This window comes from Babylonia areolata, chromosome 17 (genome assembly GCF_041734735.1).
Source record: "Babylonia areolata isolate BAREFJ2019XMU chromosome 17, ASM4173473v1, whole genome shotgun sequence".
Lineage (NCBI taxonomy): Eukaryota > Metazoa > Mollusca > Gastropoda > Neogastropoda > Buccinidae > Babylonia > Babylonia areolata.
Window position 1 is genome coordinate 20,388,291 of NC_134892.1, and position 27,500 is coordinate 20,415,790.

The 27,500-nt window shown below is 42.2% G+C and overlaps 2 protein-coding genes across 8 annotated transcripts in view; one reads left to right on the forward strand and one right to left on the reverse strand.

Annotated features, from left to right (window-relative positions):
- Positions 1-17,407, forward strand: part of LOC143291744 (cubilin-like) — a 63,427-nt gene extending 46,020 nt beyond the window's left edge. For 6 of the 7 annotated variants that reach the window (XM_076601816.1, XM_076601814.1, XM_076601812.1 and 3 more), the window contains 7 exons: positions 1,070-1,328; positions 3,282-3,403; positions 6,436-6,591; positions 9,127-9,217; positions 11,495-11,625; positions 13,299-13,487; positions 15,796-17,407. In XM_076601816.1, the coding sequence (XP_076457931.1) occupies positions 1,070-1,328; positions 3,282-3,403; positions 6,436-6,591; positions 9,127-9,217; positions 11,495-11,625; positions 13,299-13,487; positions 15,796-15,941 (1,094 nt within the window). In that variant the 3' untranslated portion in view covers positions 15,942-17,407. The remainder of the gene's footprint in view (positions 1-1,069; positions 1,329-3,281; positions 3,404-6,435; positions 6,592-9,126; positions 9,218-11,494; positions 11,626-13,298; positions 13,488-15,795) is intronic. The other variant, XM_076601818.1, reaches the window with a different exon arrangement.
- A 93-nt stretch (positions 17,408-17,500) lies between these two features.
- LOC143291745 (GTPase IMAP family member 9-like) overlaps positions 17,501-27,500 on the reverse strand; it is an 18,995-nt gene continuing 8,995 nt past the window's right edge. Inside the window, exons 4-6 of the mRNA XM_076601819.1 lie at positions 26,970-27,100; positions 25,506-25,707; positions 17,501-23,760 (exon numbers count right to left, since the gene is read on the reverse strand). Of these exons, the coding sequence (XP_076457934.1) occupies positions 23,572-23,760; positions 25,506-25,707; positions 26,970-27,100 (522 nt within the window). The 3' untranslated portion in view covers positions 17,501-23,571. The remainder of the gene's footprint in view (positions 23,761-25,505; positions 25,708-26,969; positions 27,101-27,500) is intronic.

Below are 27,500 nucleotides of genomic sequence, written 5' to 3' on the forward strand. Positions count from 1 at the left end.
TTGCAGCAGCAGCAGCAGCAGTAGCAGTAGTGGTAGTGCCAGCAGCAACAGCGGTAGAAGTAGAGGTAGCAGCAGAAGGAGCAGTGGCCATGGTGTTGGTAGTGTAGAAGCCGTTGTATCATCATCATCATTATTATTATCATTATTATTATCAATAGTAGTTGTAGTAGCAGTTGTGATGTTGGTAGAGGTAGTATCTGTGGTATCATCATCATCGTTATTATCATATATTCATTTTCTCATGTTTTTTTCTTGCTTTAGAATTCATTTTGATATTTTCTTCAGTTCAAGATAGGTAATGTTATTCCTCTTGTTTGTTCTTTAAAAAAAAATTTAATACATTTCTTAAATGTTTTAGAATTTATTTTGACGCAACACATTTATTCTATTATTCGATTCAGCTAAAAATACCAGAAAGAGTTTTGCTGCGTGGAGATACTTCTCATTACATTGTATTTGTATTTGTATTTTTTTCTTTTTATCACAACAGATTTCTCTGTGTGAAATTCGGGCTGCTATCCCCAGGGAGAACGCGTCGCTATACTACAGGGCCACCCATTTTTTTAAATATTTTTTTTCCTGCATGCAGTTTTATTTGTTTTTTCGATTTTTCTTATTTTCCTAACTAATGCTCACATTGGTGAGCAAAGGAAAAAAATCAGGCGATACATGCTTCACTGGCCAACAGCAAAGTGAGAGCTGAATGATCAACGGTTTCTTCACTGCAATGAAAATTCATTTACAGCTTCGTTTTTGTGCAGAACTGTGACTCTCAAACTAGGAAGCAAGATTGCACTGGCTTTTAGTGTTGCAGCCTTTGGGGCCAGATGGATTTCAGAGACCATCCAAACACTGACAGTCCTAAAATCGTCATAACCGAGCGAGTGGGGATTAACTTGGGCAAGACACTCTCCACTTTAATCAAGTTCTAGCCCAGATAGTCGGGATAGCAGTCTGCTGTTCTGAAGGTCACAGAGACACGACCATTACATTATGTTGAAGGAATCAGTACATTACGTTTCTAACATTTCTTACGCTAATTCGTCGAATCCGCTCTCTGTCTGTCCAGCCAATGGAACAGGGGCAGATAATGCTGTCCCGATGGTCGTTCAACCAACGTGCTTGAGGGGAGGTCATCCAGTCTTCTGGCCAGTTGCCGAGCGAATAATCGTCTCCCCTTCCACGGACGCGCTGGGCTTGTTACTAAAAATAACGCCGGCTGACCCCGGGTCGTGTCACGGTCGCGTCCTTCACCTCACGGCTCCGACAGACGAAGCTGTGGTTGTCAAGGACCCTCCTGCGTCTGTCCGTAACCTGCAGTACTCAAGGTCAAACAGCTTTTTGTCTGAATTTGCTTTATTAACTCCCTTAACTGCTGAATTGACCGAAGAGACATGAGATCAGTGTGACTGTGACGATGAATTTTGAAGTGCGATGACTACTTTTTTTTTCGGGAGAGAGGGGGCGTGGGGGCAGGGGGTGTGGGGGGAACAGGAGGGGGGAGTTTTCAGTGGTGTCACAGAGTTTTAGTTATGTTTTTATTTGCTTGTTTGTTTGTTTATGTATGTATGTATGTGTGTATGTATGTATGCATGTATATATCTGTTTGTTTGTATCTGTTTCTTTTGTTGTTGTTTTTTGTTTTGTTTTGTTTTTGCTATTTATTTATTTATTTATTTATTTATCTATTTATCTGTTTATTTATTTATTTATTCACTTATTTATTTAGTTATTAATTTTTTATGTATCTATTTATTTCTTTATTTATTCATTCATCTATTCATTAATCCATCATTCATTCATTCTTTTTTTTTTCTTAATTCATTTTATTTGTTTATCTATTTGTTAATTGGTTTGTTTGTTTATTCATTCATTTATTTATTTATTCATTTCCGTATTGGTTATGTACATCTTTGCAACGTGTGATTTGATATTTTGCGGAACAGCCCGTGTAACAGCCAGTGTTTGGGTATATTTGCTGTGATATGTTTTCATCGGCCACCTCTTGATTCCATATGATTGATTGATTGATATGGATACTTATATAGCGCCTATTCTCGGTGGGAGACCAGGCTCTAAGCGCTTTACAAACACGGGGTCATTTACAGAACAGGCTGCTTACCTGGGTAGAGCCGACTGACGGCTGCCATTGGGCGCTCATCATTCGTTTCCTCTGTCGTTCAATCATATTTCAGGCACGCACACATACACACTCAGACAAACATGTAGCATTTAACATGTATGACCGTTTTTGTTTAGTTACCCCACCATGTAGGCAGCCATACTCCGTTTTTGGGGGTGTGGATGCTGGGTATGTTCTTGTTTCCATAACCCACCGAACGCTGACATGGATTACAGGATCTTTGACGTGCGTATTTGGTCGTCTGCTTGCGAATACACACGAAAGGGGATTCAGGCGCTGACAGGTCTGCACATATGTTGATCTGGGAGATCGGAAAAATCTCCACCCTTTACCCACCAGACGCCACCGAGATTCGAACCCCGGACCCTCAGATTGAAAGTCCAACGCTTTAACCACTCGGCTATTGCGCCCGTATGCCCAGACTGTGAACAGTTCTTGGCGTTCATTCAGTGTCTTGTCCAAACACAGTGACACTGGATTTCTTTTATATGATTCGGTGCAAGCTGCAACACTATTTTGCTGACGCCATACTATATTCTGCCGCAGATAACGTGTGATAATTAACTTACCATTTTGCTGATGCCATACTACATTCTGCCGCAGATAACTTGTGACGATTAACTTACCATTTGCTGATGGCATACTACATTCTGCCCGCAGATAACTTATGGTGATTAACGTACTATTTGCTGATGCCATACTATATTCTGCCGCAGATAACTTTTGATAATTAACTTACCATTTTGCTGATGCCATACTATATTCTGCCGCAGATAACTTGAGATGATTAACTTACCATTTGCTGACCCCATACTATATTCTGCCGCAGATAAATAATTTTATTGTGGTAATTAACTTACCATTTACCGATGCCACAATGTATTCTGCAGCAGATAACTTAATCAATTTACAATTTGCTGATGCCATACTCTATTCTACAGCAGATAACTTGTGATAATCAACTTCATTATCAATATACAAATGCCATACTGTATTCTGTAGCAGCGAGATAACTTGTGATAATTAGCTTTATCGTGATAATTAGCTTTATCAATAGCATGATTCATAATCGCTCAAAGTTAGATTGAACTGATTTGAATTGAATTGAATCGAGTCAACCTTTTCCCCTGGTCTTCAGGAGCGCGTGGTGTCGCTACGTGGTGAGCGGCGAGAACGAGGCTGATCACGTGCTCATTAACATAGAGGCGGAGCTGTGCGAGTTGAGAGACACGTGTGGAGACTTCGTCAGGATCTATGACGGTCAGTTCTAGAATCTCGGAGCGCTTGGGGACTGTCAGATTAGAGCCCTTGGACTTTTCTATCTTAAAAACAGTTGATTTTTCGTTATCTTTTTATTTTTCCACTCCATATTCATTCATTTTGTCATCGTCGTCGTCATCATCATCAGTAGTATTAGTATATCATCATCACTGAGCATCAATACGATACTATGCAGCGCAACGTAAGATAGACAGGACAAGCCAGGTACAGTGGAGCACAGGACAGCATAGCACATAATTCAGCACAACACAGTATATCATAGTACAGTACAGTACAGAACAGCGCGGCAAAGCATAGCACAGCACAGCACAGTACGGCACAGTACAACACAGCACAGTACAACACAACAGCACAGGACAGTACAACACAGCACAGCACAGTACAACACAACACAGAACAGCACAGTACAGTATAATACAGCACAACAGTACAGCATAGCACAGCACAGCACAATACATTATATCACAGTACAGCACAGCACAGCACGGCACAGTGCAACACAGCACAGCACAGCACAATGCATTATATCACAGCAGAGCACAGCACAGCAGAATACATTATATCACAGTACAGCACAGCACAGCACGGCACAGTGCAACACAGCACAGCACAGCACAATGCATTATATCACAGCAGAGCACAGCACAGCAGAATACATTATATCACAGTACAGCACAGCACAGCACGGCACAGTGCAACACGGCACAGCTCAGCACAATACATTATATCACAGTACAGCACAGCACAGCAGAATACATTATATCACAGTACAGCACAGCACAGCAGAATACATTATATCACAGTACAACACAGCACAGCACAATACAGTATATCACAGCACAACACAGCACAGCACAGCACAATACAGTATATCACAGCACAACACAGCACAATACATTATATCACAGTACAGCACAGCACGGCACGGCACAGCACAGCACAATACATTATATTACAGCACAGCACAGCACAATACATAATTTCACAGTACAGCACAGCACAGCACAGCACAATACATTATATCACAGTACAACACAGCACAGCACAGCACAATACATTATATCACAGTACAGCACAGCACAGCACAATACATTATTTCACAGTACAGCACAAAACAGCACAGCACAATACATTATATCACAGTACAGCACAGCACAGTACAGCACAGCACAGCACAGAACAGCACAATACATTATTTCACAGCACAGCACAGCACAGTACAGCACAATACATTATATCACAGTACAGCACATCACAGCACAGCACAGTACAGCACAATACATTATATCACAGTACAGCACAGCACAGCACAATACATTATATCACAGCACAGCACAGCACAATACATTATATCACAGTACAGCACAGCACGGCACGGCACAGCACAGCACAATACATTATATCACAGCACAGCACAGCACAGCACAGCACAGCACAGCACAGCACAATACATAATTTCACAGTACAGCACAGCACAGCACAGCACAATACATTATATCACAGTACAACACAGCACAGCACAGCACAATACATTATTTCACAGTACAGCACAAAACAGCACAGCACAATACATTATATCACAGTACAGCACAGTACAGCACAGCACAGTACAGCACAGCACAGCACAGAACAGCACAATACATTATTTCACAGCACAGCACAGCACAGTACAGCACAATACATTATATCACAGTACAGTACAGCACATCACAGCACAGCACAGTACAGCACAATACATTATATCACAGTACATCACAGCACAGCACAGTGCAACACAATACATTATATCACAGTACAGCACAGCACAGTACAATACATTATTTTACAGTACAGCACAGCACAGTACATTATATCACAGTATAGCACAGCACAGCACAGCACAATACATTATATCACAGTACAGGACAGCACAATACATTATATCACAGTATAGCACACCACAGCACAGGACAATACATTATTTTACATACAGCACGGCACAGCACAGTACATTATATCACAGTACAGCACAGCACAATACAAGTTACAGCACAGCACAGTACAGCACATTACAGTACATTACAAGTGACACAGCACAGTGTAGTACATTACAGTAAAGCACAACACAGTACAGCACAGCACAGTGTAGTACATTACAGTGATGCACAGCACAGCACAGTATAGTACAACACAGCACAGCACAGCACAGCACAGTGTAGTACATTACAGTAATACACAGCACAGCACAGTGTAGCACAGTGTAGTACATTACAGTAATGCACAGCACAGCATAGTATAGTACATTACAGTGATGCACAGCACAGCACAGTATAGTACAACACAGCACAGCACAGCACAGTGTAGTACATTACAGTAATGCACAGCACAGCATAGTATAGTACATTGCAGTGATGCACAGCACAGCACAGTATAGTACAACACAGCACAGCACAGTGTAGTATATTACAGTAATGCACAATACAGCACAGTTCAATACAAAAAGAATGGGGCAAGGGTGTGTTTCTAGGACTCTGCAGTGCACACTGCTCTCGAAACTGCTTGCAAGTCTTTTTAGTTGATTACTTATCATTTGTGTATCGATTATTGTGCTACTTCTTCTTCTTCCTCATCATCTTCACAATCATCATCATCGTCATCATCATCATCATCATCTTCATCATCATCTTCTTCCTCTTCTTCTCCTCCTCCTCCTCTTCTTCTTCTTCATCGTCCTCCTTCTCTTCTTCTTCTTCTTCTTCCTCCTCCTCCTCTTCTTCTTCTACTTCTTCTACTTCTTCTTCTTCCTCCTCCTCCTCTTCTTCTTCCTCCTCCTCCTCCTTCTTCTTCCTCCTCCTCTTCTTCTTCTTCTTCCTCCTCCTCCTCCTTCTTCTTCTTCCTCCTCCTCCTCTTCTTCTTCTTCCTCTTCTTCGTCTTCTTCATCATCATCATCATCTTGTTGTTGTTGTTGTTTTTATTGTTGTTGTTGTTGTTGTCCTCCTCCTCCTCCTTCTTCTCATTATTATCGTTGACAGGCCCTTCCAACGAGAGCTCCTTGCTCTACGACTCAGCAAACCGGACACACGTGACCGTGCACGTGATCAGCACGGGGCGTCACGTGACCTTTGAGTACGGGACCGACGACAGGGTGAACCGAGGGTTCATTGAGGCAGAGTTCAACTCCGTGCCAGGTACAAGGCCGCTGATTGGCTGCCTTCTTTTCCCACCTGTTTTCTGGTTTCGGTTTCAGTTTCCAGTTTCACGAAGCATGGTTGAAATGAGGGAAGATAAAGCATCTGTTAAAAAGTAAATATGAATAAATGAACAAAAATTGAAACACACACACACTCTCTGTCTCTCTCTCTCTCTCTCTCTCTCTCTCTGTGTCTCTCTGTCTCTCTCTCTCTCTCACACACACAGATATATATATATATATATATATATATATATATATATATATATATAGAGACAGAGAGAGAGAGAGAGAGAGAGAGAGAGAGAGAGAGATTGATGTGTGTGTGTGTGTGTGTGTGTGTGTGTGTGTGTGTGTGTGTGTGTGTGTGTGTGTGTGTGTGTGTGTGTGTGTAAATATAATGTACAAAGATGAATGTGTGTGTGTGTGTGTGTGTGTGTGTGTGTGTGTGTGTGTGTGTATGTGGCTGTGTGGCTGTGTGTGTCTGTGTGTAAATATAATGTACAAAGATGAATAAGTAACCAAGCATGCAAATAAACAACCCAGTAAATAGAAACATAAACAAACGACCCTAACCATCGAAGCAAACAAACAAAACAAACAAAATGGAAGATGACTGGTGGAGTCTCCCGTCGGACCGACGAATGAGTAGGCAGGCAGGCCTAGGCATGGAAGATGCCTAACTTTATGCCAAGTCAGCATTTGTTAAAGAGTGATTTCAAGGTAAAAGGCCCAATAGCCTCTTTCAGCCACATGGACTGTGAATTCATATTCACAGTGTCCAGGAGCCAGTTGCATTGCTTGGCTCTAACTTTTTGACAGTTACACGTGACTAAATGCCTACGTTGACTGCACTACGCCATTGGTCAGTTCCACTGGTCAGTTTAGTGCTACACACAGTTAGTAGTACTAGGCTCTTCCGTCCGAGCAATGCAACTGGCTCCAGGTTTCAGTGCTCAATCCTCACATTCCGCCGTTTTAACTCTCTCCATACGAACGGCGAAAGAGACGACGTTAACAGCGTTTCATCCCAATTACCATCATCAAAATATTGCAAGCAGAAGGCTCTTATACTGAAGAGGTGAATGTTGACAAAGAATACCACAGTTCTGACGACGGAAGCTAAAGGTTGGGTCATTCAGACACCCACTGGACATCCGAGGGGTCTGTGTAGAGGAGAAGAGAGGACTGGCCGTACTGAGTGAGTTAAACTTACACCATCCGAAGCTAGGTTCCTTCTTCTTCTTCTTCTTCTTCTTCTTCTTCGTTCGTGGGCTGCAACTCCCACGTTCACTCGTATGTACACGAGTGGGCTTTTACGCGTATGACCGTTTTTACCCCGCCATTTAGGCATCCATACTCCGTTTTCGGGGGTGTGCATGCTGAGTATGTTCTTATTTCCATAACCCACCGAACGTTGACATGGACTACAGGATCTTTAACGTGCGTGTTTGATCTTCTGATTGCGTATACACACGAAGAAGGCACTGGCATATGTTGACCTGGGAAATCGGAAAAATCTACACCTTTTACCCATCAGGTGCCGTCACCGAGGTTCGAACCCGGGACCCTCAGATTGAAAGTTGAACGCTTTAACCACTCGGCCATTGCGCCATTCATGAGTCAGGTTTCCAGTTCACACCTGGCTGGAGTGAGGAGGGTCCGAATAAAGCGTCTTTCCCAAGGACATACCTCCAGGCTGAAACGGAGACTTGAACCCCGATCACTGGTGAACACTGCACTGGTTTGGAGAAACTGAAACTGAAACTGAAACTCTTGCGTGTACCTTCTGGTGTAGAGAGGAGTCATACCCCCAGGCAATTTTGCTAGATATGAATGTATGTATGTATGTATGTATTTGTAAATCAATCAATCGATCAACCAATCAATAATGTTCATGAATCAGTCAATCACTCAATCAGTCAGCCATTCAAACAATTGTTCATCAATCAATCAATCAATCAATCAATCAATTCATTTGTTTATTTATCTGTTTATTTTTTCTTTTTTTTTCTTTTCTAAAATTCATTTATTTATTCTTGTATTCATTCTTGTATTGTATTCACGTTGTCCGCATGACAGACAGCAGGATCCCAAAGATGCTTTTGTATGACCAGCTGAAGGAAGGCCACCGCGAACTTGGAAGACCCTGCAAGCGCTTCAAGGACACCTTGAAGACGAACCTCAAAGCCTGTGACATAGACATCGCTTCCCGGGAAACTGATGCCCTTGGCCGCTCTCGCCGGAGGATGCTGTGCTCTAGTGGCGTAAAGACGTTTGGAAAAAAAAAGAGAACACTGGCCATTAAGGAGAAGCGTGAGCGAAGGAAGCAGGGCTCAGCTTCTGGAGACGTTCTCCCTTGCAACACCTGTGGAAAGTGCAGCGCATCCAGAATCGGCCTCTTCTCCCTTATGAGGACACACACCGACAGATAAGCCTGCCTGCCTACTCATCCGTCGGTCCGACGGGAGACTCCATCATCATCATTCATTCATTCTTTTATTCATTCCTTCGCCCATTCATTGATGCCCAGGTCAAGAGCTGTGCAATGGTGTCCAGCAGATCAAGGCAGACAAAACGTCACAGAATCTGTCCTCGCTCAACTACCCGTACTACTACCCGATGTAAGTCACACAGGTTGTCTAACCTCTCTCAGTTACCCGTATTACTACCCGATGTAAGTCACACAGGCTGTCTAACCTCTCACAGCTACCCGTATTACTACCCGATGTAAGTCACACAGGCTGTCTAACCTCTCACAGCTACCCGTATTACTACCCGATGTAAGTCACACAGGCTGTCTAACCTCTCTCAGCTACCCGTATTACTACCCGATGTAAGTCACACAGGCTGTCTAACCTCTCTCAGCTACCCGTATTACTACCCGATGTAAGTCACACAGGCTGTCTAACCTCTCTCAGCTACCCGTATTACTACCCGATGTAAGTCACACAGGCTGTCTAACCTCTCACAGCTACCCGTATTACTACTACCCGATGTAAGTCACACAGGCTGTCTAACCTCTCACAGCTACCCGTATTACTACCCGATGTAAGTCACACAGGCTGTCTAACCTCTCACAGCTACCCGTATTACTACCCGATGTAAGTCACACAGGCTGTCTAACCTCTCACAGCTACCCGTATTACTACCCGATGTAAGTCACACAGGTTGTCTAACCTCTCTCAGCTACCCGTATTACTACCCGATGTTAGTCACACGCTGTCAGACCTCGTTCAAGTACCCGTAGTGTCGTGCCGTATAGTTTCGTATCGTGTCGTACCATGTCGTGTCGTGTCGTGTCGTATCGTGTCGTATCGTGTCGTACCGTGTCGTGTCGTGTCGTGTCGTGTCGTGTTGTATCGTGCTGTAACATGTCGTATCGTATCGTGCCGTGCCGTGCCGTGCCGTGCCGTGTCGTGTCGTGTCGTGTCGTGTTGTATCGTGCCGTAACGTGTCGTATCGTATCGTATCGTGCCGTGGCGTGGCGTGTCGTGTCGTGTCGTGTCATGTCGTGTTATATTATATCGTATCGTATCGTGTCGTGTCGTGTCGTGCCGTACCGTGTCGTGTCGTGTCGTATTGTATCATATCGTATCGTGTCGTGTCATATCGTATCGTGTCGTGGCGTGGCGTGGCGTGGCGTGGCGTGGCGTATTGTATCATATCGTATCGTGTCGTGTCGTGTCGTGTCGTGTCGTGTCGTATTGTATCATATCGTATCGTATCGTGTCGTGTCATATCGTATCGTGGCGTGGCGTGGCGTGGCGTGGCGTGGCGTGTCATATTGTATCATATCGTGTCGTATCGTGTCGTGTCGTGTCGTGTCGTGTCGTATTGTATCATATCGTGTCGTGTCGTGTCGTGTCGTGTCGTGTTGTATTATATCGTATCGTGTCGTGGCGTGGCGTGGCGTGGCGTGGCTTGTTGTATCGTATCGTATTGTATTGCCTTGTATTGTACTGCACTGTATTACTATGGTATGGAATGGTATGGAAAGGTATGGTATGCAATGGTATTGCATTGTGTTGTTGTAATTGGGTATGGTATGGTATGGTGTGGTATTTGTTGATAATAAAACAAATACACTTGGTATGGTATGGTATGGTATTTGTTGATAATGAAACAAATACACTTGGTATAGTATGGTATGGTATGGTATTGTATGGTATGGTATGGTATGGTATTGCATTGTATTGCTGTAATATGGTATGGTATGGTACAGTATATTTTTATGGTATGGTATGGTATGGTATGGTATGGTATGGTGTAGTATGGGGTGGTATGGCATGGTGTGGTGTGGTATGGTATGGTATGGTGTGGTGTGGTATTTGTTGATAATAAAACAAATACACTTGGTATGGTATGGTATGGTATGGTATGGTATATTTTTGGTATGGTATGGTATTTGTTTATAGTGAAACAAATACACATGGTATGGTATAGTATGGTGTGGTATGATGTGGTATGGCATCGTATGGTATGGTATGATGTGGTGTGGTGTGGTATGGTATGGTGTGGTATGGTATGATGTTGTGTGGTGTGGTATGGTGTGGTATGGTATGGTGTGGTATGGTATCGTATGGTGTGGTATGGTATGGTATGCTATGGTATGGTATTTGTTGATAGTGAAACAAATACACATACAGGCAGAACATCAGTGGCGCTGGACTGTGTCGACACGCTCTCTGCTGGGACAGCCCAGAGAAATTCGTTGTGGCAAAAAGTAATACAACACAATACACATGTATGTGTTGTATTGTGTTACTAGTATCATTTACGCGCACGCATGTGTGTGTGTGTGTGTGTGTGTGTACGTGCGTCCGTGCGTATGTGTGTGAATGTGTGTGAAACGATACCTGCTGCCAAAGACTGATCGTTTCTGTCTTTCATGTTTTCAGAAACCATATGTGCCAGTATTGCATTACGTCAGACAACCCTGATGACGTCATCTACATTGACGTCATCGACTCGGATATGACGTATACCTGTTCAGACGCAGTAGAAGTGTATGATGGTGAGCTCAACGAAGGTGATCTCAGAAAAAAGAAAAACAAAAGTATAACAGTTGTAATGAAGATAATGAAACTGAATACGATGACAATGTTGATAACAACGACGACGACAACAATGATGATGATGATGTTGAAAATTACGACAATTCCAACGACATAGACGATGACGATGGCGACAATGATGGCGATGATGATGATGTAACAAATTTTGTGGTTGAGTCAGGTGGAGATATTTGGAAGAAGGTCGACAGATTTTCGAACCAGTTTTAGTAGTAGTAGTTGTAGAGTTAGTACTTCTGGCATTCTATCAACACTCAGGTTTTTCGTTCCGCATACCAGAGATAATAACATTACTACTACTATAAACGACTACTACTGACAACAACAACTGCTGCTACTACTATTACTTTTACTGCAGCCTCTGCAGCTGCTACTACTGCTTCTGCTACTGCTACCACAACTACTGCTACTGCTGTTGTTATATTCGATTATTATTAGTATTATTATTATTGTCGTCATCATCATCAGCAGCAACAACATCACCACCACCACCACCATCGTCATTATCATCATCACCAGCATCATCACCACCATAATCATCATGATCATCATCATCAGTACCGCCACCATCACCATCACCACCACTATCGTCATCATCATCATCACCACCACCATCATCATAATCACTACCACCACCATCACCATCACCATGACCATCATTCATTCAGTGGCATAATCGTCATCATCACCACCACCACCACCATCATCACCACCACCATCATCATCATCACCACCACCATCACCACCACCAATCATGAATACACTGCCACCAACAGGAGCACTTAAAATTGAAAAAGTACGGCGTGTGAGCAGAGCGAGCGAATTGATGCTCTTTTTGTCTTTGTTTGCACTGTAATCATGTGTACAGTTTGAACAGTTAAGGAGGAAGGTGGCAGAATGATTAAGACACTGCTGTCAACACAGTGAGTCCGTGAGGGTGTGGGTTCGAATCCCGCTCTCACCCTTGTCCAAAGTTTGACTGCAAAAATCAAACTGAGCGTCTAGTCTTTTGGATGAGACGATAAACCGAGGTCCCGTGTGCAGCACGCACTTGGCGCACTGGAAAAGAACCCATGGCAACGAGAGTGTTGTCCTCTGGCAAAAATATGTATTAAAAAAAAAGAAAAAAAAGAAGAAGAAATCCACTCTGATAGGTACACAAATATAAAAGCTTGCACTCAAGGCCTGTCAAAGCGCGTTGGGTTATGCTGCTGGTCAGGCATCTGCCCAGCAGATGTGGTGTAGCGCACATGGGTTTGTCCGAACGTAATGACGCCTTCTTGAGAAACTGAAACTGAAACTATCACAGTAACTAACTATACATGTCAACAACTGGAGATTTGAAAATAAAACAACAGAATAACAGACTGAATCCGAAACCCCTTCAGTGCCAGGGGGGGAAACAGTAGAAAGTGGTATTTCAGGTCATAAAACATTCTCCAAACCAATAAGCCTAAAACTGAGAAAATGGTCTGGAGATATACCACTCTAGATAAACTGTGTGAATTTTCAGCCTTCCAGAGCTATTTCCCCCCCTTTTTTTTCCTGATAACGTCATCAGTGACGTCACAATGCACGTACGTAATACGTTTACGGCAGTGAAGGAGTAGATGATTTCAAACCAAAACAGGAGCAGAGACGGACGACGCGGCTCCTGAGTACCTGGGCAGGTTTTGCGCCCAGGACCGCCCTCGCTACGTCAGCAAAGGACCCGGCATGTGCCTGCTGTTCCGCTCGGACCCTTCACGCCACGGGAGGGGCTGGCTGCTGTCGTTTCGCGCTGCCCCTCCAGCCTCCTCGGGCGTCCACCGCAACGAGGGTGAGGTGGTAGGCGGGTGGTGTGTGTGTGTGTGTGTGTGGGGGTGGGGGGGGGGGGTGGGGAGGGGGGAGGAAGGTGGGTGGGTGTGTGTGTGAGGAGGGGGGTGGAGGAGGGTGTGTGTGTGTGTGAGGAGGGGGGGTTGGAGGTGTGTGTGTGTGTGTGTGTGTGGGTGTTTGGGGGGGTGAGGATGGGTGGTGGTGTGGGGGGAGGGATGTGGGGAGGTTGTGAGGAGTGGGTGTGAGTGTGTGTGTGGGGGGGTGTTGGGAATGGTGTGTGTGTGTGTTGGGGGGTATGTTTGGGGGGGGGGGAGAAGGGGGGTGGGTATGTGGGGTATGTGTGTGTCTGGTGGGGGGGGGGGGTTGGGGCAGGGGGAGGGTGGGGAGTGGTGTGTATGGGGGGATATTGGGGGGGGGGGGGTGTGGAGGGGGGAAGGGGGGGGGGTCTGGGCGCGAGCTTTTTTAGTGTTTTTTTTGGCGTGGGTGGGGAGGGTTGTTGTAATTGATTGATTGATTATTTGATTAATATATTGGTTGCTTGCTTGATTCATTAAGTGATTGATTTGTTTGATTGCCTGCTTGCTTGCTTGACTGATTGAGTGACTGACTCATTGGTTGGTTGGTTGATTGAATGATTGATCGAATAATTGTTTGATTGCTTGCTTGATTGATTTATTGATTGAGTGGGTGAGTGGGTGGGTGAGTGACTGACTGACAAATTGGTTGATTGATTGATCGATCTGCTTCTTGATCAATTCATGATCATCAGTTATTGATTTATTGATTAACAATCAATCAACATTGTGTTTTTGGCCATCCACTACATGTCGGTGTATATATATATGACCGTTTAATCATTTATATAATATATATTTTTTAATTATCATTTATTTATTCAATTATTCATTTAATTATTTTTGTTTGTCGAAATTTAGTTTTTGACATGCACAAGGTCCTGTACCACAACGAGGATAAGATGGTGGTGGTGGGAGTGAGCGTTAGGGGAGTTGTTGTTATTTATTTATTTGTTTGTCTATCTATCTATCTATCTATCTGTCTATCTGCCTATTTCCTTCCTTCTCTGCTTCCTTCCTTTCTTCTTTCCTTCCTTCCTTTCTTCTTTCCTTCCTTCCTTTGTTCTTTCTTTCCTTTGTTCTTTCTTTCCTTCCTTCTCTCCTTCCTTCCTTCCTTCCCTTCCTTTCTTCTTTCTTTCCTTCCTTCCTTTCCTTCTTTCCTTCCTTTCTTAGAATTTTATGCTGTCCACCACGATGAGAATCGTGTACATGGGGAGGTGTCATCATTTATTTATTTATTTATTTATTTTTAGACACGTACATGGCTGTCCAGCACAACAAGGGTGGGATGGTTGGGTCAGATAGGGGTGTGGGTTTTGAGGAGGTGTTGTTATTATTATGACTGTTACACACGAAGGGGGTTCAGGCATAAGCAGATCTGCACATATGTTGACCTGGGAGATCGTAAAAATCTCCACCCTATACCCACCAGGCGCCGTCACGGTGATTCGAACCCGGGACCATCAGATTAAAAGCCCAACACTTTAACCATTCGGCTATTGCGCGGGATTCGAACCCAGACCCTCACGGACGCTGTGTTGGCGGATACACGTCCTATCCATTGCGCCACCTAACTACGTGTGGACTCATACTGAGTGATAACAACGACGGGCGCAGGGGCCAAGTGGTTAAAGCGTTAGACTTTCAATCTGAGGGTCCCTGGTTCGAATCTCGGTAACGGCGCCTGGTGGGTAAAGGGTGGAGAATTTTTTTCCCGATCTCCCAGGTCAACGTATGTGCAGACCTGCCTGTGCCTGAACCCCTTTCATGTGTATACGCAAGCAGAAGATTAAATACGCACGTTAAAGATCCTGTAATCCATGTCATCCATGTCGGTGGGTCATGGAAACAAGAACATACCCAGCATACACCCCCCCCGAAAACAGAGTATGGCTGCCTTTATGGCGGGGTAAAAACGGTCATACACGTAAACGCCCACGATAATACTCAAATGTATGCACTGATACTCTAACAAAATGTCTTCAATCACCGATATGTGTGACGGAACATAAGACAAAATTCCTCCCCCTCCACTCGTGTACATACGAGTGAACGTGGGAGTTGCAGCCCACGAACGAAGAAGAAGAAGAAGGAGGGGAAGAGTGATGAGAACGCCATGCCTGACTTTGTGTGTTTCCAGGTCAAACCAGAGTGATGAGAACGCCATGCCTGACTTTGTGTGTTTCCAGGTCAAACCAGAGTGATGAGAACGCCATGCCTGACTTTGTGTGTTTCCAGGTCAAACCAACACTTCATCGGGATCCTCCTCCACAACCACGGCCACAGCAGTCGTCGCCTTAGTCGTCTTGATAGCCGTTATTGTCGTCTTCATCGTCTACATCGTCAAGAACAAGAGACGACAGAGACGATCCTCCGAAGAGTAATACACCACACCACACCACACCGCACCACACGACACGATACCACACCGCACCACGCCACACCGCACCGCACCGCACCACACCGCACCGCACCGCACCGCACCGCACCGCACCGCACCACACCACACCACAGTGAACTACACGACACTACACTACACTACAAGACAAGACGATACGATACGATACGATACGATACGACAGAGACGCTCTTTAGAGTAGTAATGCACCGAACTACACTACACTACACAACAAAACGGCGCGATACGATACAATACAGGACAATACGACACGATGCAATACAATACAATGCGACACAGTACTATGCGATGCAATACACGACGATACAATACAAGACGATACAGTACTGTACGGTACGATAGAAAACAACGCAATACAATACAATGCATTACATTACATTACATGACACTACAGTACAATGCAACTCGATACCATATGATGCGATGCGACAATGTACGACATTACACAATACAATACATACAATAAATACAATACAGTTCAATACAATCCAATCCAATCCAATCCTGTCCAAAAGATTACAATACGATACGATACGATACGATACGATACGATACCAGATCTGCAGATGACTCGACACAATATGACACGACACGTCACGACACTACAACAAACAATAACATCCAATCAAGTCCAACGCTCACAAAACGACTCGGATCTAGTCATTCGGATGAAACGATAAACCGAAGTCCCTTGTGCAGTATGCGCACGTAAAAGAACCCGCGGCAACAAAAGGGTTGTACCTGGCAAAATTCTGTAGAAAAGTCCACTTCGTTAGGAAAAACAAATAAAACTGCACGCAGGAAAAAAAAGGTGGCGCTGTAGTGTAGCGACGCGCTCTCCCTGGGGAGAGTAGCCCGAATTTCACACAGAGAAATCTGTTGTGATAAAAAAAAAAAAGAAATACCAATACAAATACGATGACAAAGGCTGGACAGAGAGGTAATATATATATATATATATATATATATATATATATATATATATATATATATCCGATACACACAAGCATCATAATAAAACACACTGGCTAGAAACATCAAACAATAAAAGAAGCTAATAAAAATAATATGTATTTCAAGACAACACTATTTCTGAAAGTGGTTGTGTTGATATTGCTTTTGAGAGGTACGTTCTGTCAATTAAAAAAAATGTTTATCTATCTGTTATTTTTCTATTCATTCATTCATTTATTGATTTGCTTTTTTTTTTTTCTCTTCGTTCTCATTATGTGCTTAGGAAACAACTGGCTGAGCAAGTCAGTCAGAAAGGAAATGACAAACTGGACTCAACCATATGCATCGTAATGTGGTGTTAAGCTTTAACGTGTTTGGTTGTGTGAACAAAAGGCTTTTCTGCAGTGAATCGTATAGAAATGTTGTGCTTTTGAGTGTTTTGGCCGAAAATATTTCAATACACATGCTGGTACACTCTGTGTGTGTGTGTGTGTGAGAGAGAGAGAGAGAGAGAGAGAGAGAGAGAGAGAGTCTGTGTTTGAATTCTCTCACACGCCATCGACGCACACATGTCTTTCCCATTTTATTCTTTCAGCACTTGCCCCAAAATAAAGCGAATAAACAAATAAAATGCAGCATTCACAAACACATTATTTCAGTTGGTGCAGTATCAGTACCAGTATCATTACTTTCTAGTAACACGAAATAACTGTGTGTAATCTCCATTTCATCCTCTTTTTCTTGGTAAAGTGTCTCTGAAACTCAACACACACATAGTAGTGGAAAGCGTCCTCAAAGATGGAATGCTTCAACTAATTGTGGTCTGTCTTCACCTTCAATAGCAAACTAAACTGCAAAGTTCTTATAATACAAATATGGTCAGACTCAATTTTTTCCTATATATTCAATTTACACTCACCAGACATTTCACTAAACAAACCACATGACATTAAGAAATAATCATTTGCACTGCTACGGTTGTCAGAAATGTACGTGTAGCGACCTTGAAGGTCGTCCTTGCATATACCTTTCAAAATGCACAGATCTGAAAGTGCACATACTGAGTAACATTTTGCCATGATTATCAAATTCGGTGTCTTCGAAAATTCAACTTTCCCAGAAAGATCCGCTCAGATTCTGGTCATCAATATTAAAAGATTTCAAAACCACAGGAAATACTTCAAATTAACATGATTCAAATCACAGCAGAGTTACAGGCGCGCTAAATCAAAATCAAAAGAAAGCAAACAATCTGAAACCAGTCCCATTTCCAGCACCAAAAAGCAAATAGTAAGGCCAACCTTCTGGTGGCACACAAGCACATAATCTGTACAGAAGGACCAGACAAACTTCTATCACATAGAAGAGCACAGAAAAGAGAGGGCTCCACAATCTTTTTTGTGCTTGGTTGTGCAGGACTGATATGTATCAGATAATGATTTTTTTTTTAAATCATACAACCTTGTTTAATTAAAGTTGTCCTATTAAAGTCATCTTCAAAAAAACTCATGTGAAATAGTTCACACTTCATCTGTATGAAGCATCTAAATAGACGAATTGCCTTTGTAATATAACCGTGAACTCAAGTGGCATGTAATAAAAGGGGACAGTACGAAAATTACTGATGATTTACTGTATTAAAGGATAGAAAAGATCCACGCACCGGCCCAGGGACATATAGACGGACAGTCACAAAAGGGCTTTTCTATTATTTTGTTTACAATAGTTATAAGAAAGGAAGAGAAGATAATAAAGAAGACAATGCAGTGATATAATGGCGACAATGGCGATGACACTGGCCATTGTGGCAACGCACACTGTGTATGACACAGCAAGAGAGAGAGAAAGAGAGAGAGAGAGAGAGAGAGAGAGAGCAGGCTCTAGCCAGTGACAGGCCAGGTGCAAAAGGGATCAGTCTTCACCTACTGTGGCTATTTATGCAAGTTAAGTGAACTGCAATGACGCCCGCGTGTGATACGAAGCAAATCGGCTCAAATTGGGCTGCATTTGATTAGAACTGTGTTTGTTACAAGGTGTTCCCTGATAGATATCAAAATGATTCCTGAACCGATTTACGTTGGACTGGTCGCAAAAAACAGCTCAACACCTACATTCTAATGAGTATAAAATGAAGTGTTGACTATTTAAGATGAATTTATATTCTTATTTTAAGTCACCTGAAAAGGGTCAGTTTTAGCGAGCTGGTCGCTGAAAATTACAAACTGCGTTAATTCAGTTTAACGTAGGCAAACATAAATGATGTAGATTTAAAGATGGAATTGCGATGATTCTGCCAGTATATAATACTTGTAGTTTACTTATCCGATAAAAGAGATATCTAATTAAATACAGTGTGTCAGAAACACAGATTTCAACTCAGCCAAAGCCGTCAAGCAACGCTAGGTGTGGAGTGAATGTCGTTAAGTGTCGACAATGAAAATTGGCTTTGTATCTTCTAAATGCCTGATCTATTCTCATCCAAACACCATAATAATATGGTTTTAGTTTCCAACAGCAGTCACATACAAAATTGTAAACTGTAGCATTATGTGCAACGAGAAAACAAAATGACGTAAGCTTAGCGTCAGTTGAAATCTTTACACTGACGAACGAGTATTCCGAAATTAAGTATGCTTCTAACTGATTAAAAGTGTTTGTGTAATCACAACAAATGTAATATTGTAGCGAACGATACAGAGACTTGATTTAATAGATGTTTAGGAGCAGTTGTTTAAAAGGGGCTTTGCAATTACAATTCGAATGGCGCCGTATTCTGTGCGTGTCGTTGAAGAACAGCATGTTAGTTGCGAAAAAGGCGTCTGCTATCAGCTCGTGTGCGAAACAATTTTTGAAGCCAGCTGAGCGCTTGGCTACAAACAGCATGGAAATATGTATGTATTAGTTACATTTCTTAATGTTTATTTCACATTGGCTATATCCTATATGAATGAAGCATATAACAGTCTGTCTGTCTGTCTCTCAATTTCTCAGTGCTAACAACAACACATGCGTATTCTAAGCGTTAGATAGTGCAGTGATACTGCAGTCAACAAGATAACTAATCTATCTACCAGAACGTGTTGTTGTTGTTTATCAGACTAACAGCAAGAAGAAATTCTTTGCTTCATAGGTATCTGAATGCCTTTTAAATTTTTATTTTCTATTTTTTATTGTTTCTTCGTTTGTATGTTATTTTCATTCCTCATCTTAGCCAGCACTGGTCAGACTCTACGTATTGTGATGCTGGGGAAGACTGGGGCGGGTAAAAGCTCCTTGGGCAACGTTCTGCTGGGGAAGAAGGACGTCAAGATAATGAAAGGTGAACAGATGGGCGACAAACCGGTCATTTCGCAAGATCCATCACTCGGAATCAAAGTTGGACGCGAAGTCAGCTCACAGACCATCTACTCTAACCGGAACGATGTTGTCGATTTTCTGGTGTTCTTATTTAACACATGTTTTAATGATGAAATCTTTCCTAGGGACTGGGCAAAATCGATTATCATACCCATTCACAAAAAGGGAGACCCAAATATTCCAGATAATTACCGTGGAGTTGCACTTACAAGTATCATTAGTAACGTCTACACTTACATTTTAAATAGAAGATTAACTAAATGGGCTGAACGAGAAGAAAAGATTATTGAAGAGCAAGCTGGATTTCGATCAGGTTACAGCACCATTGACCACATTTTCACATTGTATGCAATTGTGCAAACATATTTATTAAAAAAATACAAAATTGTATGTTGCTTTTGTAGATTTTCAGAAGGCCTTCGACTCTGTGAATCGAAAGAGTTTATGGAATGTGTTACGTAAAACTGGTGTTGATGGTAAGCTTTATATGGCACTGCGTGGTATATATGATTCAGTTTTAACGTGTGTGCGTGAGAAGGGTGTATATTCAGATGTATTTGATTGCCCACGTGGCGTAAAACAAGGATGTCTGTTGAGCCCTGTGATGTTTTCGTTCTTTATTAATGAACTGGCAGGAGAGATAACGAAAAACGGAAGACATGGGATTCAAATGATCCCTGGGGCTGTTGAACTGTTTCTCATTTATTTGCAGATGATGTAATTCTTTTGTCTGACACGGCCATAGGACTTCAAAATCAGCTGAACATATTAAAGCAAGAAGCAGATAGATTATTTGTAAAAGTTAATCTTGAGAAAACAAATGTAGTTGTGTTTAGAAAAGGTGGTTACCTATCAAGATATGAAAGATAGCACTATGGAACTGATGAAGTGAAGGTAACTAATGCTTATAAATATCTCGGTATGATTTTTACAACTAAGCTGAGTTTGACAAGGACAGTAGCAGAGATCTGTAGAAAGGGGAAGAAGGGGGTTAAAGAAATCTTAAGGTGTTTACGTAAATTAGGCTCGATAGATTCATACATATTTTGGAAACTTTTTGATACTCAAATAGAACCAATGATAACATATGGCGCCGAAATTTGGGGACATTCTTATATCAAAGATTTAGAAAAAGTACATACATTTAGCTATTAAACGTTTTTTTAAATGTTCCATTACATGCTTCAGATACTGTATTATATGGAGAAAGTGGTAGATACCCATTATATATTAAATCATGTGTGAAATGTACAAAATATTGGTTAAAATTAATAAGGCTACCCACATCGAGATTATGTAAGCAGGCGTATGAAATGTTAGTAAATGAACATGAGAGAGAGAAGGAAAACTGAGTATATTTTGTAAAGAAGACATTAACTGTAAATGGATTTGGGATTGTGTGGATGTTTCAGGGAGTTGGATGTGTAGAAGGATTTGTTTCAGAATTCAAAGATGAAATGTTAGTAAATGAACATGAGAGAGAGAAGGAAAACTGAGTATATTTTGTAAAGAAGACATTAACTGTAAATGGATTTGGGATTGTGTGGATGTTTCAGGGAGTTGGATGTGTAGAAGGATTTGTTTCAGAATTCAAAGATAGGCTAATTGCTTCATATAAACAGAATTGGCACTGTAAAATGGAAAACACTGAGAAATATAGATGGTTTTTATAGTTTTAAAAGTATATTTCAAACAGAAAAATGTATCACAGTCGTGACAAACAAGTGGCACCGAACAAGTCTCGCCAGATTTAGAACGAGAACGACTGGGTTGAATGCTTATGAAAAGTGGTTTCGGACTGAACCCTCGTTACTCTCCCCTTGTCCGATGTGCGGTCATATAAGGAGGATGAATTACATTTTTTGTTTAGTTGTAAAGCTTATGACGATATTCGAGAAAAATGTGTTGTATTTAAAACAAATTTAGCAAAGAATGAAGATATTTTTGGAGTGCTTAATCTAAATCAGGAAACTTCACTACAGTCACTTGCAAAATATATTGCCGAAGCGAATAACATGCGACGAAAAAAAACACCACAATAATAAAATAGTATCAGGTGTTGTTAATTGTGAAAACTGAAGTCTGTGTTGTCATTCTCATATGGAAAATATTTATGTTATACATTTATATATGTTTTTGCTTTTATTTCCCACTACATGCCATTACTTTGAATGAATGGTCGAGCTGCACTTTGTTGCACAGATTGATTGATTTCGTTTTGGTTTTGGTTTTCATCAATATTATTACTATTGATGCATGTTGTTATTTGTATTATGAACCCCCATGTCATTAGGGGTGTAAAGCTATTGACATTAAAGTGTTCAGTTCAATGTTCAGTGTACTCTAACCGGAACACGGCCGTGCAATTTGGTACAACTTTGGAGGTAATGTAGAGATAAAGAATGATGAATGAATGAATGAATGAAAAAGCTTAGCTGTCATTTTGTGAACAATAACTGTAAATGTTTTGCTGACATATCAAATTTTCAAACGCATTTTCAAGCTTCCAGTGATGCACGTGCAACAAAAGCAGAGTTATGTTTAATCAATGAAGGGGCAGTGGTATACGCAGCATGCATAATTCAAATGATCTGTCGATTTTTCAACATTTCGTTAAAAAAAACCCTACACACTTGGTTTAATGAAGTTTTCTTTAACATTTTGTGAAGTGTATAGGTATTTCAGAGCGCCGGTCTCGCCAAGTAGATAGTCCTTCTCTCGGAATACATCAAGGTCGGGTCTTCTGTTTGATTCATTGATAACTGATTCATTGATGTTTGAATGTCTGTTTGTGTGCATTTGTGATCAAAACCAACGATACAAAAGTCTGTTGCGATGTTCTAAAAATATGGTATGTCTAATGAGTTAAATACCTGCTTATGTTTTAATTGTCAATATGCAATATGTACCCAAATCAATCGTTCGCATTTAGCTACCCCTGCTATTTCAAACGTCGACAAAACGTTGAAAAGAAAGAGCAGACAACTTTTCCTGGTGCAACCAGTCGGAGAAAGCCTTCAAAAACAAAAGAACTACGTTTGACTATCGAACGACATGTTATCTTTACAGTACACACGTTGAGCTGGTCGCTTCGACTGGACCGTTCGCAATTAGGCATACGTATCCTACCTACCCTAAAAAAAAATATATTATTACTGCCACAGTCCTGGGAAAGGGAGTGTCTTCCTTGTAGGAAAACAATGCTGCTACCGTACAGTTTTGTTTGCTGTCGGTTTTCTTTGGGGTTTTTTTTTGGGGGGTTTTTCTGCGTCTTCGGGGCTACTTTAGGGCTCTCCAAACTGGCGTCCACGCAAGTTGGAAAAAACTGATACCCAGAGAAGTAGAGCAAACCCAGTCCGGTGACGAAATACCCAGCATCCATGACAGAATGCCGCTGTTCCCTTCGCCTGGGAAGACGTCTCCAGAACCTTAATCAGTTGCAGCACCTGTTGTTCCTTCTCCTCCCAGGTCGCCTGTAAAAACCAGAAACCAGGTTGGCAGGTGAGAATCATTCGACACACTGGTGACAAGAAAGGGAGGCTGCGTTGCAGAGTGTTGCGTTGTGTAGTGATCTTTGTCCTTCAACATGGTATTGCGGTGGGGAGCGTATATTCAACACAACACAACACAACACAACACAACACAACACGACAAGACACGACACAACACATACAACACCGACCTTGCAATCGAACATGATATGGCGGTGGGCAGACTACAACACAACGCAACACAACACAACACAATCAGTGAAATACACTGCAGTCTTAGTTCAACAAAATGCAATGCAGTTTGATGCAATACAACACAGTACAACACAATACAGCAAAACACAACACAATACAATGCAATAAACGACATTGTTACTGAACATGACTTAGCGGAAGAAAGCATATAATACGATGCAATGCAATGCAATACCATACAATACACTACACTACAATGCAATATAACACAACATAACACAACACAATACAGTACAATACAACACAACATAATACTGACCTTGTTATTGAACATGACGTAACGGCGAGAAGCATCCCTCAGCGCACCTTTAAGCTCAACACAACACAACACAACACGACACAATACAATACAACACAGTACAACACAATACAGCAAAACACAACACAATACAATGCAATACAATACACTTGACGCACGCTTCAGCTCAACACAACACAACACAACACAACACAACACTGTAATACAACACAACACAATACAACACAACACAACAAAACACAATACAACACAACACACCAAAACACAATTCTGACCTTGTTGCTGAACATGACGTAACACTGGCCAGCATCCCGAAGCACACCCTTCAGCTCAATACAACACGACACGACACGACACGACACGACACGACACGACACAATACTGACCTTGTTACTGAACATGACGTAACGGCGAGAAGCATCCCTGAGCACGCCCTTCATCTCAACACAAAACAACACAACACAGCACAACACGACACAACACAACACAATATAACACAACACAGTACAACACTACATAACACAACACAACACAACACAACACAATATAACACAACACAATACAACACGACACAACATAATATAACACAACACAACACAACACAATATAACACAACACAACACAACACGACACAACACAATACAATATAATACAACACAATACAACACGACATAACACAACACAACACAATACAACACGACACAACACAATATAACACAACACAACACAACACAATATAACACAACACAATACGACACGACATAACACAACACAACACAACACGACACAACACAATACAATATAATACAACACAATACAACACGACATAACACAACACAACACAATATAACACAACACGACACAACACAACATAACATAACACAACACAATACAACACGACATAACACAACACAACACAACACGACACAACATAACACAACACGACAAAACACAATACAACACAATACAATACAACACAACACAACACAGTTCTGACCTTGTTGCTGAACATGACGTAACACTAAGCACACCCTTCAGCTCAACACAACACATTACAATATAACACAACACAACACAACACAATATAACACAACATAACACAACACAACACAGCACAACACAACACAACACAACACAATTCTGACCTTGTTGCTGAACATGACGTAACACTAAGCACACCCTTCAGCTCAACACAACACAACACAATACTGACCTTGTCGCTGAACATGACGTAACGCTGGCCAGCATCCCTCAGCACACCCTTCAGCTCCGGACACACCGCTTTCAACTCCTCCTCCAGGGGAGCGTCCTGACGGTCTCCGAAGGTGAAGGCCACCACCAGTCGCTCCCTAAGAGAGTTGTCTCCCCAGAGCTTCTGGATTTCACGGTAGATGGCGTACTCTTCCGCTGTGTACCTGTCCACACGATATCCGTTGCATGAAGAAGAAGAAGATGAAAAAAAAGAAGGAGGAGCAGGAAGAGGAGGAGAAGGAGACTGACTGATTGACACATTCATTAAATCTTAATTGGGTTATCATTAATTGAATCTTTAATGGGTAATAATAAACGCCTTTTGATAATGATGAGTTAAGGAAACAAAACATGAACATTTACAAAAATTAACTGATGAGAATAATTATAGAAACATCACTCAAAGAAGAAGAAGAAGAAGAAGAAGAAGAAGAAGAAGAAGAAAGACTGAGTTATTTCTTACAAACGGGGATGCCCGTTGTATGATATAATGCAAAGTACATGGCAATACATTGGATATGTTTTAATAGGGAGGGCTTTTAGTCGCTCGCAGAGCGAGAAGTAGGTCATATGACGACATGCGCAGCCCACCACCGTAACCAGCTTCTCTGGCTGTGCACTGCTTTTGTTCGGACAACTTTTCGGCAGAGTTTGTAAATGGATCAGTTTGAATATGTAATGGCAGATATATGACACGAAACACGCTGAAAGTAAACACAAAAGACTAAAGCAAACAATGCCTTGTAAACACGCAAAATAGTCACCGAAAATGTTCAAAATCCTTTCGTCTGAACAGCGATTTCCACGACGAAATGTTAGCCTTTCGGTGACCTGGAAAGAAAAAGGGAATGGAGACGCGCATGTGCACGCGGTTCTCACTAAAAATAGCCGGGGAACCCCGACGAAAATCCGACAAAAGCGGGGCTGCACACCCTTTCTATCACCTAAGTTGTTTCCTGGACACTATGGACATATTTTGCTGTGATGACCAAAAGAATAGGGACTGGAGTGCTTTGAGTGTCTCGTGCGTCCAACGGAGCAGGAGTATCTGAGTACAAATGCATACATTCCTCACAACAACGTCACAGCGCCATATCTGACGTCACAGCGCCATACCTAACCTGACGTCACAGCGCCATTACCTGACCTGACGTCACAGCGTCATACCTGACCTGACGTCACAGCGCCGTAACTCACCTGACGCCACATCGCCATATCTGACGTCAAACGCCACATCTGACGTCACAGCACCATACCTGACCTGACGTCAAAGCACAGCGCCATTTCTGATCTAACGTCACAGCGCCATACCTGACGTCACAGTGCCAAATCTGACCTAACGCCACAGCACCATACCTGACGTCACGGCGCCATACCTGACCTGACGTCACAACACTATACCTGACCTGACGTCACAGCGCCATACCTGACGTCACAGCGCACGGTGAGCAGGACGGCAGTGGGGAAGGGACTGGTGGCCTCACGCCATCTCCGCACCTCTGCTTCCATTTCCTGCTGGCTCATGTTGGTGTTGGTGACATCAGGGGTGTCCACCACCTGTGGTGCACACAGAACACACACCCACGCGTGCGCGCGCGCGCGCACACACAGACACAAACACACACACACACACACACATATATATATTGTTAGCTAGTTAGTTAGACTCATAAATATGTAGCCTGGGCAATAACACCTGGATAACAACACCTGGATGATAACACCTGGACAATAACACCTGGATAACAACACCTGGATAACAACACCTGGGTGATAACACCTGGATAGTAACACATAGATAACAACACCTGGATAGTAACACCTGGATAGTAACACTTGGATAATAACACCTGGATAGTAACACCTGGATAACAACACCTGGATGATAACACCTGGATAGTAACACTTGGATATCAACACCTGGATGATAACAACTGGATAGTAACACCTGGATAAT